The sequence below is a fragment of the Oryx dammah genome, unplaced genomic scaffold, assembly GCF_014754425.2.
Source record: "Oryx dammah isolate SB20612 unplaced genomic scaffold, SCBI_Odam_1.1 HiC_scaffold_17, whole genome shotgun sequence".
In the NCBI taxonomy this organism is placed as follows: Eukaryota; Metazoa; Chordata; class Mammalia; order Artiodactyla; family Bovidae; genus Oryx; species Oryx dammah.
Genome location: NW_024070201.1, coordinates 43,319,412 through 43,335,961, shown reverse-complemented (window position 1 = coordinate 43,335,961; position 16,550 = coordinate 43,319,412). Strand labels below are relative to the sequence as shown.

Here is a 16,550-nt window from a genome sequence, read left to right as displayed (position 1 = left end):
TAAAAAGATAAGTAAAATTGATAGACCTTTAGCAAGACTCATTAAGAAAAAAGACACAAAATCAGAATGAAACAGAAATTACAACCAATACCACAGAAATACAAAGGATCATCAGAGATTACTAAGAACAACTATATACCAAATGAAATGGACAATTTAGAGGGAAGAGATAAATTTCTTGAAATACACAATCTCCTAAGGCTGAATCAGGGAAAAACAGAAACAGATTAATTACCAGTGATGAAACTGGATCAGTAACTTAAAAATTCCCCAAAAATAAAAGTCCAATACCAGATAGCGCCACAGGTAAATTATAAAAAGCATTTAAGAAAAGTTAACACCTATCCTTATCAAACTATTCCAAAAAGTTAAAGAGGAAGGAATACTTCCAAACTCGTTTCACAAGGCCAGCATCAGCCTGTTATCAAAACTAGATAAAGATACTACAAAAAAAAAATTATAAGCCAATATCACTGGTGAACACAGATGTAAAAAACTTGCAAACTAAATTCAACAATATATTAAAAGAACTACACACCACGATTAAGTAGAATTTAGTCCAGTAACTCAAGGATGGTTCAATATCTTCAAATCAATCAATGTGATACACCACATTAACAAATGAGGGGTAAAAATCATATGATCATCCCTAGAGATCATCCCTAGAAAAAGCTTTTGACAAAATTTGACATCCATTTATGACAAAAAAACGGAGAAGGCAACAGCACCCCACTCCAGTACTCTTGCGTGGGAAATCCCATGGACGGAGGAGCCTGGTGGGCTGCAGTCCATGGGGTCGCTAGGAGTCGGACACGACTGAGCGACTTCCCTTTCACTTTTAACCCACTCCAGTGTTTTTGCCTGGAGAATCCCAGGGACGGGGGAGCCTGGTGGGCTGCCGTCTCTGGGGTCACACAGAGTCGGACACGACTGAGGTGACTTAGCAGCAGCAGTAGCAGTATGACAAAAACTCCCCAGAAAATTGGAATAGAGGGAACATACTTCAACATAAAAAAGGCTATAATGACAAACCCACAGTGAACATCATACTCAGTGGTAAAGAACTGAGAGCATTTACCTGTTCCTTCTACATGGTAAAAAAGTCTTATCCTCTAAGAGCAGGAACAAGATAAGGATATCTACTCTTTTCACTTTTATTCGACAAAGTAGTGGAAGTCCTAGCCACAGCAACAAGATAAGAAAAAGTAAAAAGAATCCAAATTGGAAAGGAAGAAGCAAAACTGCCACTGTTTGCAGATGACATGATATTATGTACAGAAAATCCTAAAGACGCCACCAGAGAACTAGTAGAATAAGTGAATACAGTGGAATAGCAAGACATAGAATATGCAGATATTTATTCTATATGCTAACAACAAACTATCAGAAAAAATTAAGAGAACAATCCCACATATGGATCAATGGAACAGAACAGAGAGCCCAGAAATAAACCTACACACCTATGGTCAATTAACCATCAACAAAGTGGGCAAGGACACACAATAGAAAAAAGACAATCTCTTCAACCGTGGTGCTGGGGAAGTTGGACAGCCACATGCAAATCAATGAATTTATAACACATCTTCACACCATACAAAAAAAAATAAACTCAAAACGGCTTAAAGTCTGAAATATAAGACACGACACCATAAAATTCCTAGAAGAGAACATAAGCAAAACATTCTCTAACATAAATCATACCGATGTGTTCTTAGGTCAATTTCCCAGGGCAATAGAAATAAAAGGAAAAATAAACATATGAGATCTACTCAAACTTAAAAGTTTCCCTACAGCAAACAAAATGAAAAGATAACCTATAGACTGGGAGAAAAAACTGAAGACAGCACAAACAAATGGAAAGATAAATTTTGCTAATGGGCTTGAAGAATTAAAATTATTTAAATGACCATACATATCAACTATATTTCAATAAAATTAATAAAATGAAAAGTTTGAATCACAAAAGTATCATGTTTTTATAAACACACACATACATACACCTTTATGCTTGACAAACAAGGAGTATATAGTTGTCCCTCGCTTTCTGTAGTGGATTGGTTTCAGGATTCAGCCCCTAACCCTTTAGCCCCCAGGCCTGTCAGATACCAAAATTCATGGATGCATAAGTCCCTTATATAAACTGGTTTAATATTTGAATGTAACCTACCCATGCTGCTGCTGCTGCTGCTGAGTCGCTTCAGTTGTGTCCGACTCTGTGCGACCCCATAGACAGCAGCCCACCAGGCTCCCCCGTCCCTGGGATTCTCAAGGCAAGAACACTGGAGTGGGTTGCCATTTCCTTCTCCAAGGCATGAAAGTGAAGAGTGAAAGTGAAGTCACTCAGTCGTGTCCGACTCTTAGTGACCCCATGGACTGCAGCCTACCATTGTCTCATATACTTTAAATCATCTCTAGATTGATATATAATACCTAACACAATATAAATGCTATGTAAATAGTTGTCACTGTGTATTAAATTCAAATTTTGCTTTTTAGGACTTTCTGAAAACTTTTTCCTCAAATACTTTGGATCATTGGTTAGTTGAATCTGCAGGTGTAGAACCCACAGATATAAAGGGCTGAGGGTACATGCTTTCAAAATATCCAAAGTAATGTTTGCAAAAATGAACCTGTGTTCAACCACAGAGAAAATTCCTAAAAGTTGAAATCTTTTAACTCATAATTACCTAGTAAAATGAAGAAAATCAGATAGAAAACCAAAAGGCTAGATAAATTAACACAAAATCATATGAGTGTCAAATACATCCCACAGAAAATTCTAAAAGCACTTCAAAGTAATTTTTGGATTAAAGAAGACAAAAATCATAGACTATTAAGAAATTAATAACAGAACACTGTATAATAAAAGAAACAGTTACAGAAGTACTCAGAGGAAAATATACAGCCTTAAATGCATTTATTAGAAAATAAGAAGAGTGAAAATAAACATTTAACTTAGGAAGTTTAAAAATAAACCAAAAGTAAGTAGAAAGAAGGAATTAAGAAAAATAAAAGTAGAAATCAATGAAAATCAAATACCACTAGACTTAAGCTGGAGTTTTGAAAGCTCAATAAATAGTCCTGCCACTAATAAATTTGATCAAGGAAAAATGGTTAGTATTATTATCAAAACTAAAATTGAGCACTAAGTGCCAGGGACTGTGCTAAGCACTTTATATTTAATTCTATGTCAATCTGATAAAAAGATATTATTATTACCATCCTAAAGTACGTCTTCTCCCCTTTTCTGTTTTATTTTTCTTCCTTAGTGCTTCTCGCTAACATACCAGATATTTTTTTCTAATCTTTCTTATTAATGTTTGCACCAACACACATTTTCTTGTTTTGTTCATTGTTATATTTCCAACACCTAGAACAGTGTCTGACACAAAACAGGTCCTTCATTTTTTTTTTTATAGAAGGGTGGCATAATCTCTATTATACAAAAGTAGAAACTATAACAAAGTTGTTTGTACAGGGCTAACCAGAAAGCAAGTGGCAGAGCTAGAGTCCCAAGTTAGCCAGTGATGTCAGAGGCCATACTGCTAATATTAAATTATATTGCCTTCTAAATAAATATTAAGAATTAATATGGAGCTAAAACCACAGATCTAAGAATTACAAGTGAATGTAATATGCATCTTTATACCAATAAAATTTAAAATCGCAATGTAATGAACAATTTTCTGAAAAATATAAATTATCAGAATGATTCAAGATGTGAAAAACTTAAATAACCTAATATAAATTAAAAATAATAGGGACTTCCCTGATGGTCTAGTGGTTAGAAAGTCACCTACCCATGCAGTAGACGCAAGTTTGATTCTTGGTCTGGGAAGATCCCATATGCCATGGAGCAACTCGGCTCACAAGCTGAGAGCCTGGAGCCCATGTTCTGCGACAAGAGAAGCCCATACACTGCAACAAAGAGTAACTCCCACTTGCCACAACCAGAGAAAGTTCGCGTGCAGCAGCAAAGAACCAGCACAGCCAAAATAAGTAAATAAACAGAAACTTAAAAAAAGAAAATAATAGAAATTTTATCCCCACAAGGTACCAGGACCAAAAATTTTTATGGAGAAATCTCATCAAATAATTAATGAGTAGGTAATTTCTATTACTTAAATGGTTCATGAACATACAAAAAATGAAAATATTTTATTTTTAAAATGAGGATAGTATAATCCTAACATCAAAAAACATAAGGGCAGCAGGAAAGAAAGCTACACTCAAAGTTCTGAACTAAAGTGGTAACAAACTGAATTATTTGTTGTTGTTCAGTTGCTTAGTCATGTCCAACTCTGTGCAACCCCAAGGACTGCAGCACACCAGGCTTCCCTGTCCTTCACTATCTCCCAGAATTTGTTCAAACTCATGTCCACTGAGTTGATGACACCACCCAACCATCTCATCCTCTGTCACTTCCTTCCTCTTCTGCCCTCAAGATTTCTCAGCATCAGGATCTTTGCCAATGAGTTGCCTCTTCCTATCAGGTGGCCAAAGTATGGAGCTTCAGCTTAAGCATCAGTCCTTCCAATGAATATTCAGGATTGATTTCCTTTAGGATGGACTGGTTGGATATCCTTGAAGTCCAAGGGACTCTCAAGAGTCTTCTCCAACACCACAGTTCTAAAGCATCAATTCTTCGGCGCTCAGCTTTCTTTATGGTCCAGCTCTCATATCCATATATGACTACTGGAAAAACCATAGCTTTGACTAGACAGACCTCTGTAGGTAAAGTAATGTCTCTGTTTTTTAATATGCTGACTAGGTTTGTCATAGCTTTTCTCCCAAGGAGCAAGTGTCTTTTAATTTCATGGCTTTAGTCACATCTTCAGTAATTTTGGAGCTCAAGAAAAAAAAGTCAGTCACAATCTCTATTGCTTCCCCATCTATTTGCCACAAAGTGATGGGACCAGATGCCATGATCTTAGTTTTTTGAATGCTGAGTTTTAAACCAGGTTTTTCACTCTCCTCTTTCACTTTCATCAAGAGGCTCTTCAGTTCCTCTTCACCTTCTGCCATAAGGGTGGCGCATCTGAATATCTGAGGTTATTGATATTTCTCCCAGCAATCTTAATTCCAGCTTGAGCTTCATCCAGCCTGGCATTTCACATGATGCACTCTGCATTTAAGTTAAATAAGCAAGATGACAATATACAGTGTTGATATACGCCTTTCCTTATTTTGAACCAGTCTGTTGTTTCATGTCCATTTCTAACTACTGCTCCTTGACCTGCATACAGATTTCTCAGGAGGCAGGTAAGGCAGTCTGGTATTCCCATCTCTTTAAGAATTTTCCACAGTTTGTTGTGATCCATACTGTTATGATCAAATTGAATATAGCAATATATCAAACCAAGTGAGGTTTAATCCAAAAGTACAAGGATGGTTCAACATTTCTATTAATGCAATTATTTCTTTAATAAATTTAAAAAGTATATGATCGTCTCAATAGATACAAATTTGAATAGACATTTCACCTATGTCTATTGTAAGATATATGAATGACTAATAAGTACATGAAAAGATGTTCAACATCATTGGTTGTTAAGGTAATGAAAATTAAAAATCACAATGAGATACTACTTCCTACCCATCAGAATGGCTATAATTACAAAGATAAGTAATATAAAGAGTTAGAAAGGATGTGAAGAAACTGGAACTCTCATACTTTGCTAGTGGGAAGGTAAAATCTTATAGTACTTTGGAAAATTGTTTGGTAGTTTCTTAAAAAGTATAAACATAAATAATATATTGATTCAGCAATTTCACTTCTTTGTAGCTACCCAGGGAAAATGAAACCATATGCCCACATAAAAACTTGAACACGAATGTCCATAAGCAGGATTATTCACAATAGCTCCAAACTGGAAACAATCTACATGTGCATCAACTAATAAATAGATAAACAAAGTGTTGCATATCTATACAATGGACAACTGTTTACTAATAGAGCAGAACAGACTACGCATATGTGCTGCAACAGGGATGTCTCTCAAAAACATCATGCCAAGTGAAAAAACACCAGGTGTATAAGCCTAGATGTTGTACGATTCCATTTATATGAAATATCCAGAAACAGAAAACCTAGAGAGACAAAGACCAATGGTTACCTGGGATTGGGATGGGAATGAGATTGAGAGCAAACGGGCATGAGGCAACTGCTAGAGGTAGAACTGCTTAAATTGGATTGTGGCGGTGCTGTAAAACTCTGTGAATGTATGAAAAATCACTGAATGGTACATTTTTTTGGTATCTAAATTATACTTCAAGAATGCTGTTAAAAATCACATTTACAAAAATGAGAAGCTGTTGGTTTATGAAATATATTTAATCAGGACTCTATGAAAAACTACTGGATGGCAATGAAATTGGATAAAAAATGGAAAGAAGCAAAACACATGCATTATTTTAGCATGAATTAACAAAATGATAATTAGGTTTGGGTGTATGATTACCTAAGAGACATAAACAGTTATAAGAAGAGCCCAGAGAAATGATGAAGACTATAATCTCCAAAGATAAGAACTATGAAATTTGTGACAACAACTAAAATACTTTCACTTTCAAGAAAAGAAAAGGTAGCTTGATCAGGGCCATTAAGTCACGATGCAAAATCAAACTGCTCAAATTTTAATCCACACAAGTTGTTCTACTTTTTTCTATAGGAAAAAAAAAATCATTTAAAGCCTCCTAACTTACCCATATAGATGGGTGTCCCACATGTGGTTTGCAGCATGACCTCACTCCTTCCGTGCTTCTTCACTGCTAGGCCAAAATCAGTCACCTGCAAGAAGAAATTCACAGAGAGTCACCAGTTTTCCAGATCCAAAGTTCACACATTCTGCCTACAGGATTTTCACTACACTGTATTGCATTTAATTCAGGAATTCTTGAGGACAGAGGGGCTTTCCTTGCATTACTAATAAGGACCTCGCTTCCCCTTCCCACCAGCCCCTCCTTGTGAAAAAGAAACCTGGTCAAGAGAAACTTGCTTTTTCAAATTTTGAAAAAACACCCATAATGTTGATTATTCACTCCTTCTAATTTAAATTCACCAGTTCAACATAAGGAGTTACTCTTCCAAGAAGGCATTTAACATTTTTTAAAATAAAAATTTATCTTTATAAAGTTATTTCATTGTAAAATACATTCTGGCCTTGGTAAGTTTATTATCTATTTTTCTGATGCTCAAGCTATGTTTCAGTTTAAAGGACTGTTATAAATGCAAATCATTATTCTTGTCAGTACTCAAACTCCTTTTTATAATTATTTATTAAATATTTTCTCTAGTCAATGCTATCTTTTCTTTACTATTATTTCCTCTGTGTTTCTAGAGTATACTAATTTAAAAATTATTACACTATTAAAAACTACAAGAAGCAAATTAACAGGAAAAAAAATACACAATATAACTACAAATACACGGGAGGCCTACTGCTACAACTGCAGGCTTTCTGCTCAGGTCTAAATCTTGGTCATTAAACATTTGGTTATTAAATATTCAGTGTGTGCCCCTGGTATTGTCTCCCAAGTTGGAACAGCCTTGGGCTGAAAGCAGAAAAAATAGGCACATTTACTGATCACACAACCAAAGATAAGACTGTGGTCCACAGACACTGAATGTGAAGTTTTCAGTACCTTATGGAGTAAGAAAATGTTCCTATCAACAATGTGATATCACTATTTCTCTAAAGAGATTAATAAATTTCTCCAGGAGTGTTCACGATGACCCTACTTGGAGCATCATGATACATTATCTTTCTCCATAGAAAATGTATACAGGTATCAAATATATAAAAGTTTTCATGACCCAGTTCTTTGGAAGGCATTTATTCCTTCATGCACCAAATATTGAGCACATACTATATTTCAGGCATTATTCCAGATACCAACAGTGAGTAAGACACACACAGAATTCCTGCACTCATAGAGCTTATAATGGAAACATCTAAAAATATTTATTTGAGTATAACAGCAATACTGTTAATCCTATTTATGTTATAAATGCAACAGAGCAAGTTATTCAAAGACAGCATTTTATTCCCAAATTAATACGTTCATATATTTTGAAAGCAACCACTTTTAAAATGCTAAGTAATAAATAATGTATCTGATCATTTATTTGACATTAAAGAACATTTAATTTGAATAAAGTCTTCAAGAATAAATACTTGGCATACTAACTGTGCTTATGACATAAATATTAATACCCAAGAAATTTTTAAATGAGAAATACAGACTTTAGCATTAATTTAGTATCAAAGGCACAGCCAAGGTGTACTTTTTCTCTGAATCTGTAACACATTTACATCAAACTACCAGGCATAATTTTGCAATTAATTAGAAATCAGAGCATCTGTTTGTTTGCTATTAACTAATGATTCAGAACTATCCAAATGAATATCTACTTTAAAAAAATTCAGTAGCACTACTTAACTTGTAAAATTATTCTTGTCAGTCACAACCTCTTCTGTAAAATTTTAATTTTTTTAGCACAGGCTGCTTATTTTTGGCTGTTAAAAAGCTTCTGAAATGTATCTAAAAAAGAGGATGTACATTGCCACTTTGATCAAACTATTTATAGGCAAATGTTTACCACCGTTTCTAATATCTTACCTTTATGTTTAAGTTCATTTCATTGTTAGCATCAATAAAGCTGCTTTTAACCATTATGTTCTCCAGTTTCAGATCTCTATGTACTATATCTACCAAGAAAATAAACAACAAATCAAATGAAATGGATAATGAAAAAATAATTAGAGTGGACACAAATAGAACTTGACCAGTTAACATCCACTGATGTTGAAAAAGGAGATCAGTCCTGGATGTTCATTGGAGGGACTGATGTTGAAGGTGAATTGGCCACCTGATGTGGAGAGGTGACTCATCTGAAAAGACCCTGATGCTGGGAAAGATTGAGGGCAGGAGGAGAAGGGGACAACAGAGGATGAGATGGTTGGATGGCATCACCAACTCAATGGACATGAGTTTGGGTGGACTCTGGGAGTTGGTGACAGACAGGGAGGCCTGGCGTACTGTGGTTCGTGGGGTTGCAAAGAGTCGGACATGACTGAGCGACTGAACTGAACTGAACTGTTGAAAAAAATCTGAGGCGGGCCAGGTATATATAATTCTCCCCTGTTTCATTCCCTTATATTCATATCCCTTTTGTCCACGTTTCTAACCTTTGGAGCCACTTTCTTTGACTCCCTGACCTCTCCCCAGCCCCCTGCTCCACCTGGCCTCTCTTCATCATGAATGGCCTGGTGAGTGTGAAAGAGGACCATGTGCAAGGTTAGCTACTTCCTGCAGGAGGAAGCTTTCCCAAGTCCTTCACTCTTCAAAGAGAGGATGACCTCTTTACTTCTATTCACATGTTATTGTCAGCATAAACATTTAACATACTGCAACTTGGCTACATGTATACAAGCTATACTTATTTCAATATATTTTCTGCACCATCAGTCCCACTTTTCTACTCTTTATACATTAAAGTTAAAAACAAAAACCCATGAGACACAAAATCTCCAGTTGAACATGTCAGGGCTCAGGCAGGACTTTTATGTACATGCAAATACTCTCATGTACCAAATATTTCCTTTGCAAATAACTGATCCAGTCCATGTCCATTGTAATCATTTCCCTAAACTTAAAAAGCTATAGGTATAATTTCTGGGGAAAGGAGGCTGGATGAGCCCTGGACTGTCTACTACTCCTAGTTGTTTACAGTTCCCTTCCACACTCAACCTGTGTTTGGAATTTCTACTGTTCTTATCTCTTCTTACATAAACACCACAAAACTTTAACTAATATATCTTCATAATGTGGTTTGACACTTGGCAGGGCAAGTCTCTCTGCTGCCTCCACTGTTCTTTTTCATTGTTTTCTTTACTATTCTCATCCCTCTCAAAATAATTTTATCAAGTTCCATGATAAATCCTGTTAAGATTTAGTTTGAAATATACTGACTTTATAGCTTAATGTGGGAGAACTGAAATTAGCAAAATATCAAATCTTTGGTTTTCTGCTCTTGCAAAAATCCTTGCTCTCTGCCTGGAAAGCCCTCCCTTTTTCACCTGAGTTTGTATTCCTCAGCTCAAGTTTTGCTTCCTCTGTGAATTCTTGCTTGACTTTCCAAATCAAATGAGGCACTTAGTACACCTATGCTCCATGCTCTCTATATTGCTCTCAAAAAATCATCATATTGTTTGTTTCCATACGCCATCTCTCACCAATTTCCCTGAGAGGCAGGTGCCTTGTGTTTGAACCTCTGTAAACTCTAGGACCAACCTCAATGCTGTAGGTGCTTAGGGAACATCTGTTGAATGAGCCCCTAGGTTCCAGCACCAGCTCTGCACACCTAACCATGTCCTCTGACCTCTCTGGAACAGTTTTTTTCATCTTTTTTGAACTGTGGTGTTGGAGAAGACTCTTGAGAGTCCCTTGGACTGCAAAGAGATCCAACCAGTCAATCCTAAAGGAGATCAGCCTTGGGTGTTCATTGGAAGGACTGATGCTGAAGCTGAAACTCCAATACTTTGGCCACCTGATGCAATGAACCTACTCATTGGAAAAGACCCTAAAGCTGGGAAAGATTGAGGGCAGGAGGAAAAGTAGATGACAGAGGATGAGATGGTTGGACAGCATCACAGATGCAATGGACGTGAGTTTGAGTAAGCTCTGGGAGTTGGTGATGGACAGGGAAGCCTGGTGTGCTGCAGTCCATGGGGTCACAAAGAGTCAGACATGACTGAGCAATTGAACTGAACCAAACTGATAAAATGAGAAGCTTCTAAGGTCACATGTAAGCCAAACTAACACTGAAGGGAAAAAAAAAAAAAGCAGGAGCATGAGGAAAAACAGTAGCAATAATACCAAAGAATAGTAAAGCAATTAGAAGAATTAGAATAATATTTAAATGTGGATATTAAAGTAGTGAAACGACTCCCATATGGTACTCTACTGGTGGATCATACATTTGTCAAAACCCATAGCATGTACAATACCAAGAGCGAGCACTAACGTAAACAATGGACTTTGGGTGATAACGATGTGTCAGTGCAAGTTCATCAACTGTAACAAGTGTAACCACTCTGACAGGGGATGCTAATAATGGGGAAGTATTTGCATGCATGGACAGAGGTATTTGGGAGTCTCTGTAACTTCTCAATTTTGCTATGAACCTAAAACTGCTCTAATAATTAAGTCTAAAAATTTTTTAAATGCCTAGTATATGCAGATTTTTAACATTATTATTAATATATGAGTTTTTAGAAATTTCACTTCTATTGATTTTCTATTTTGGATTTAATAATATTAGCTTCTTTTCAAGTTGTTGAATAGAAATGTTCATAATTTCATTCTTATCCATGGACAATGTAATTGCATACCTGTCTTGTTTCTAATTAAAATATATCAATAAAGTTACAAAGGAAAAAATATAATTTTTAAAATGAAATTTTCTGTATCAGTAGGCATTACTTCTGTGACTATGAATCCTGAATGCAATCACCCTAAAACAAAAGTGCTATCTGCCTTTATGGTGTCAATAAGCTGGATGATCCTCTTCTTACCGTTATTGTGAAGATAGGCTATAGCTGAGGCGAGACTTTGAATGATCCACCTTGTCTCATTCTCTGAGAAATGACCTTTCCTATCCAGAATTTCTTTGAGTTCCCCATCCTCACAAAGCTCCATCACAAGATACATTTTCTGACATAAATATAAAGAGAGAGAGCACAAATTATTTAGTTGGGTATGTTTAAATGTTATATATTGTATACAGAGAACAGAAATATCATTATAATCTTAATCAGTCTATTCATTTAACATAGTTGCTATCTGTCATGTACAAGGTACTCTGTAGGATACTAGAGGGGAAAATGTGGAAGCATTAGTCACTCAGTCATGTCCGACTCTTTCCAAACCCACGGACTATAGCCCATCAGGCTACTCTGTCCATGAAATTCTCCAGGCAAGAATACTGAAGTGGGTAGCCATTCCCTTCCCCAGGGGATCTTCTTGACCCAGGGATCGAACCGAGGTCTCCTACATTGCAGAAGCCACCAGGGGAGCTCTACTAGAGGAAAAAGCAAGCATAAAACATACTCTTTACCTCCAAGGAGCTCAGAGTATGGTTATAACCACAATGTCATGTGATAAGTGCTAACAGAAGAGGACTGTCCAAAATGTGATGAGGTTACAGAGAGGGGGCGAGCCTAAAGAACACTCACTGTGAAGAGGTGCCATTTCAGGCAGGTCTGGATGACTGAACAGGGATTTATGGGTAGAAAAGATGGGCAAGGACAGGCATAGCACACAGCATTTGCAGACTCCAAAGCTGGAAATAACACTGGCAGTTAAAGAATAACACATATCTCAGTGTTAATAGCATTTTGGTAAGTCAGAGCAGACTGGAATGGTGAGGGGGGAGGCCAGAAAGAACAGGTTGGTGCCAGGCTGTAGAGTCCTGGATGTCACACAAAGGAGCTTGGATTTTTTTCCCCCATATGCAATAAGTAGCCACTGAAGATATTTTTTTAAATTTTTACCCACTCTGTGATCTCCAACCAGGGATCGAACCTGTACCCCCCACAGTGGGAGCTCAGTGTCTTAACCACTAGACCACCAGGGAAGTCCCACCATGGAAAATTTTTAAGCTCATGTCTGCAGTGGAGGAAGTGTATGTGCTATCATCAATTCTGCATTTCTAAACAAACACTCCACTCCAACAGCAATGCAGAGCAGAACTCAACAAACTTCTTTTCTGTGAAAGCCAGATACAGAAAGTATTTTTGGTTTCACAGGCCATACAACCTCTTCTGTAACCACTCAGCTCTGCTGTCACAGCATAAAAGCACCCATAAACAATACAATAAAACTTTATTTATGGACTTTGAAACTTAGTTTCATATAATTTTCACATGTCATGAAATATTACTATTTTAACCTTTCTTTCCAACCATTTAAAAATGGGAAAAACCTAACTTACAGCCCATAAAAAAAACAGGCTGCACTCCCGACTGGCTCACATGCTGTGTATACTGACCTCTGTTCATAAAAGGGTAGATGTGAGGAGCAGAATGAAGAAAAGAAGAAAACGATGTGAAAATATGCAGAGGGAGAAATAGTGGAACTTAGTGACTAATGGGGTATAAGTGGTAAAGGCACAAATGAAATGCCTATTCCATATTTGCTGTATCTGTGGATGTTTCTTATACTCACTTTAAGTATTCCAATAGTCAGGTCATCTATTGAGTCAGAAAGATTCCCAGTCAACTAAAATGCATGCCTTTCTCATACCTATTGCTATTCAGACACAGAACAGCCTCCATGTCTCCATTGTGTCCTGTGTCACTACATTTTCATTGTTGTTTGTACGATTCTGGGACCTGATCCTATTCTATTACCACTCGTGATGCAACTTCTGTGTTCAGTCAGCAAGCAGGAAAGCAAGAGAAGGTGAACAACCTTTCTTCCTAGAGTCAAAATTCTGACTCACTAAACCTTAGGATGCTTTAGAATTTCAAAAGTAACTACAGAATTCTGTAAAGTCTAATGCAAAAATAAGCTTTTGAATTAGGCCATAGTTTTTCCACTGACAGCATGGCAGAGATCATGAAATGAAATGGTAAGTGAATTATTTGGAAGGCAAAGTTACATTAGCAGTGCTTACAATACAAATTGATCAATTTAAAACATGTAAACTGATAAAAGTTATTATCAGAAGTCTTTCTGGAATGATTAAAAAATAATTGTGTAGGCCTGGAGAATATGTGGACTCACAAGAAACCGTACATAGTCAACGGATGATCAGTATTACTACCTTAGCCTAACCAGTTAGTTAACAATTCCCTTTAATCTTTAAGATGGCTTCAGCTGGAAGTCTAGGCATTTGTGTGAGCTGGGAAGATGGGGAGACAGATCTGACCTTTGTGAATCAAAGGCAAACAATAGGTAAAAAATACAATCACAGATGACGGTTTCCTTCGCCTTCAAATTATTCTAGATTTGGACTCCTACTTATGTTCCAAAATGAAGGAACAGACCAGACTTGTCCTCCCTCCTGAAACAAGCTAAAAAATGGATAAAATACACGAAATAACAATTTTCAGACATTAGTCATCAGGCAGCACAAGGCAGTGATGCCTGACAGAGGAGAAACCTATGAGACAAGCCCCACGATTATCCTAGCTTACTGTCTAGAGATTCCAAGCTACAGAGAAGGGAAAGAAAACCCAAGCAGAGCTCAACAGTCTACATGAACTGAGGAGATGGTGCTGAGAGTCCAGGAAGGCCAAGACAACTAAACTCCACAGGCGAGATTGCTAAAGAGGGTAAGGCTATACACAAAGAAAGCACTATAGATTTGTAGGTGGCTGCCGATCCCACCCTCAACTCTTCAACAAAGTACTAACTAGCACATATGTATCAAGAATCTACCCAGAGGAAAACAAGATGGTGGAGGAGTAGGTGGACGTGGAGTACATCTCTCTCCACATATGCATCAGGAATACACCTTCAGACACAGAAGTGCATGCAGAACACCAGCTGAGATTGGACAGGAGCACCTGACCAGTGGAAAAGAATATATAGACCCATGTAAAACTTGGTAGAACAAAGGAACCAAGGGGAAAAACAGGAGTGTTAGTAGGACTGGACCTGCCTTTGGCAGGTGGGGGAACTGAAGCAGGGGTCCAATCCCCACATCGGGGCAATTGTCTGAGTCAGAGGAGAAATATTTAAGACTGAGAGTGAAACATCTGATCTGTGGCAGCCTAAATGGAATGAGAATCAGACAGTTCTTGCTGCAACCATACACGCCCTGGACAGGGATGCAGACCCCCTGGAAGGCGCACCAGCTGGGAGATGGAGCTTAGGGATTGTGGAGCAATCCCTGGGCGAGGGCTGCTGTTGACTGCGGAGAGACGGATCCAGGGATGTGAGGGAGGAGGTTGTGCTGGAAAATGCCTGCAGAGGAAAGCTGGGCAGCCAGGGAAGCAAGGAGATACTGCTGAGTCATGCACAGGGGCTGGAGCCATCACCATAGCCTCTCTTCCCCTACATGCCAGCACTGGCAGCTGAACAACAGAGGGGCTGGCCCAGCAAACGCCTGAGGCACTGAACTACAGAGTAGGACCCCACCCAGGATGCCCCTTTAAGTGCCTGACATGCTGATCTACAGAGTAGGACCCCAACCACAAGGGCCCCTCTATGTGCCTGATGCATGAACAACAGAGAAGGACCCCAGGCAAGGAAGCCCTCTAAGTGCCTGAACCGGTGGAGCTACGGAGAAAGACTGGCCAAAGAGGACTTCTGATCACCAGCCACAAGAGGCACAAAAAAAGATTCTGATGGGGCTGTAACTCCTGCAGTGGAGGCAGTCTGTGCACCTGTACACTTGGCGCCTCCAGGGTCCCCCAAGCCAAGCAGTTGTGTCACCTTCACGCTCAGCTTTCACCGGGGCAGAGCTGCCACAGGCAAAAAAGGTCTCACACCTATGCATGCAGGGTCGCTTTGGTAGTGGCCAACTTTTTGTGACCCTGTAGACTGTGGCCTGCCAGGCTTCTCTGTCAGGAAGGGGGGTTCTCTAGGCAAGAATACTTGAGCTATTCATCAATACTGGTTGCCATAACCTTCTAGAGCACTATATTTCCTGCTGCCCTAGCCGCCAACTCCCCTGAGTACCTGGGACTGCCAGAATCCCTGCGATTCTGCAGGGAGCTGCACCATCACACCTGGCCCTCATAGGGGCAAACCCAAGTCCTCCAGGGCAGCTTCAGGAGCAAACCCCAGTGGATGGCCCATATGCAGAGGTGGAAATAAACCACAATTGAAACCCAGGGGCAGTGTGACTAAGAAAGAAGACCCAAAAACCCTCCCACCAGCTGTACAAGCTACAGATTAAATCCACATGATCAACTAGACAGACTGTCTCTATGGAATATATAAAAGGTCATTGAGAGCTCCCACAAGAGAAAACACACTAGCTCTGATAGCTGTTGACATTGGAGGTAAGAACACAGAGGAGTAGAACCTGATTAGAATCTGAGCTGCCCCCACAACAGGTCCAGAGATCAGCACAGTCTTAGAGGGCATCCTAGGGAGGTGAGCTGGACTGTGACTCTCAGCAAGGGAAAGGAATCTGACAGCAGTGACTCAAGAAAAACATTTATTATTCTTATGTTTTGACTTGTTCTGTAGATTCTTTTGGATTTTTTTTCCTTTTTTCCCCCACTCCTCTGTTGTTGTCAATTTTATTGGCACTATGAAATCTAATTAAGCTTTTGAGCTTTTTCTTTTTATTCTTTTTTCTCTCAGTCACATTTTTTCTTGTTGTTATAAACTTCTGCCTCTACATTGGGCTTTTGCAGTTCTGGGGAGTTTTCTTTTTTTTTCTTTTCTTTTCTCTTCTTTTAATTTTAATTTTTTAAACCTATTATTATTTTTTCTACGTTTATTCCTTTGTTTGCTTTTCCTACTGTTCTTTTCCCCCTGCAGTTAATCTTCAATATATATAAATCTTCTATATCTACCTCTATTTA

General features: G+C 38.2%; 1 protein-coding gene across 3 annotated transcripts in view; it reads right to left on the bottom strand.

Moving 5' to 3' along the window:
* STK33 (serine/threonine kinase 33) overlaps window positions 1-16,550 on the bottom strand; it is a 192,084-nt gene that overhangs the window by 44,882 nt on the left and 130,652 nt on the right. For all 3 annotated transcript variants that reach the window (XM_040258432.1, XM_040258431.1, XM_040258433.1), the window contains 3 exons: window positions 11,580-11,718; window positions 8,623-8,711; window positions 6,706-6,790 (listed from right to left, as the gene is read on the bottom strand). In XM_040258432.1, coding sequence (XP_040114366.1) covers window positions 6,706-6,790; window positions 8,623-8,711; window positions 11,580-11,718 — 313 coding nt within the window. The remainder of the gene's footprint in view (window positions 1-6,705; window positions 6,791-8,622; window positions 8,712-11,579; window positions 11,719-16,550) is intronic.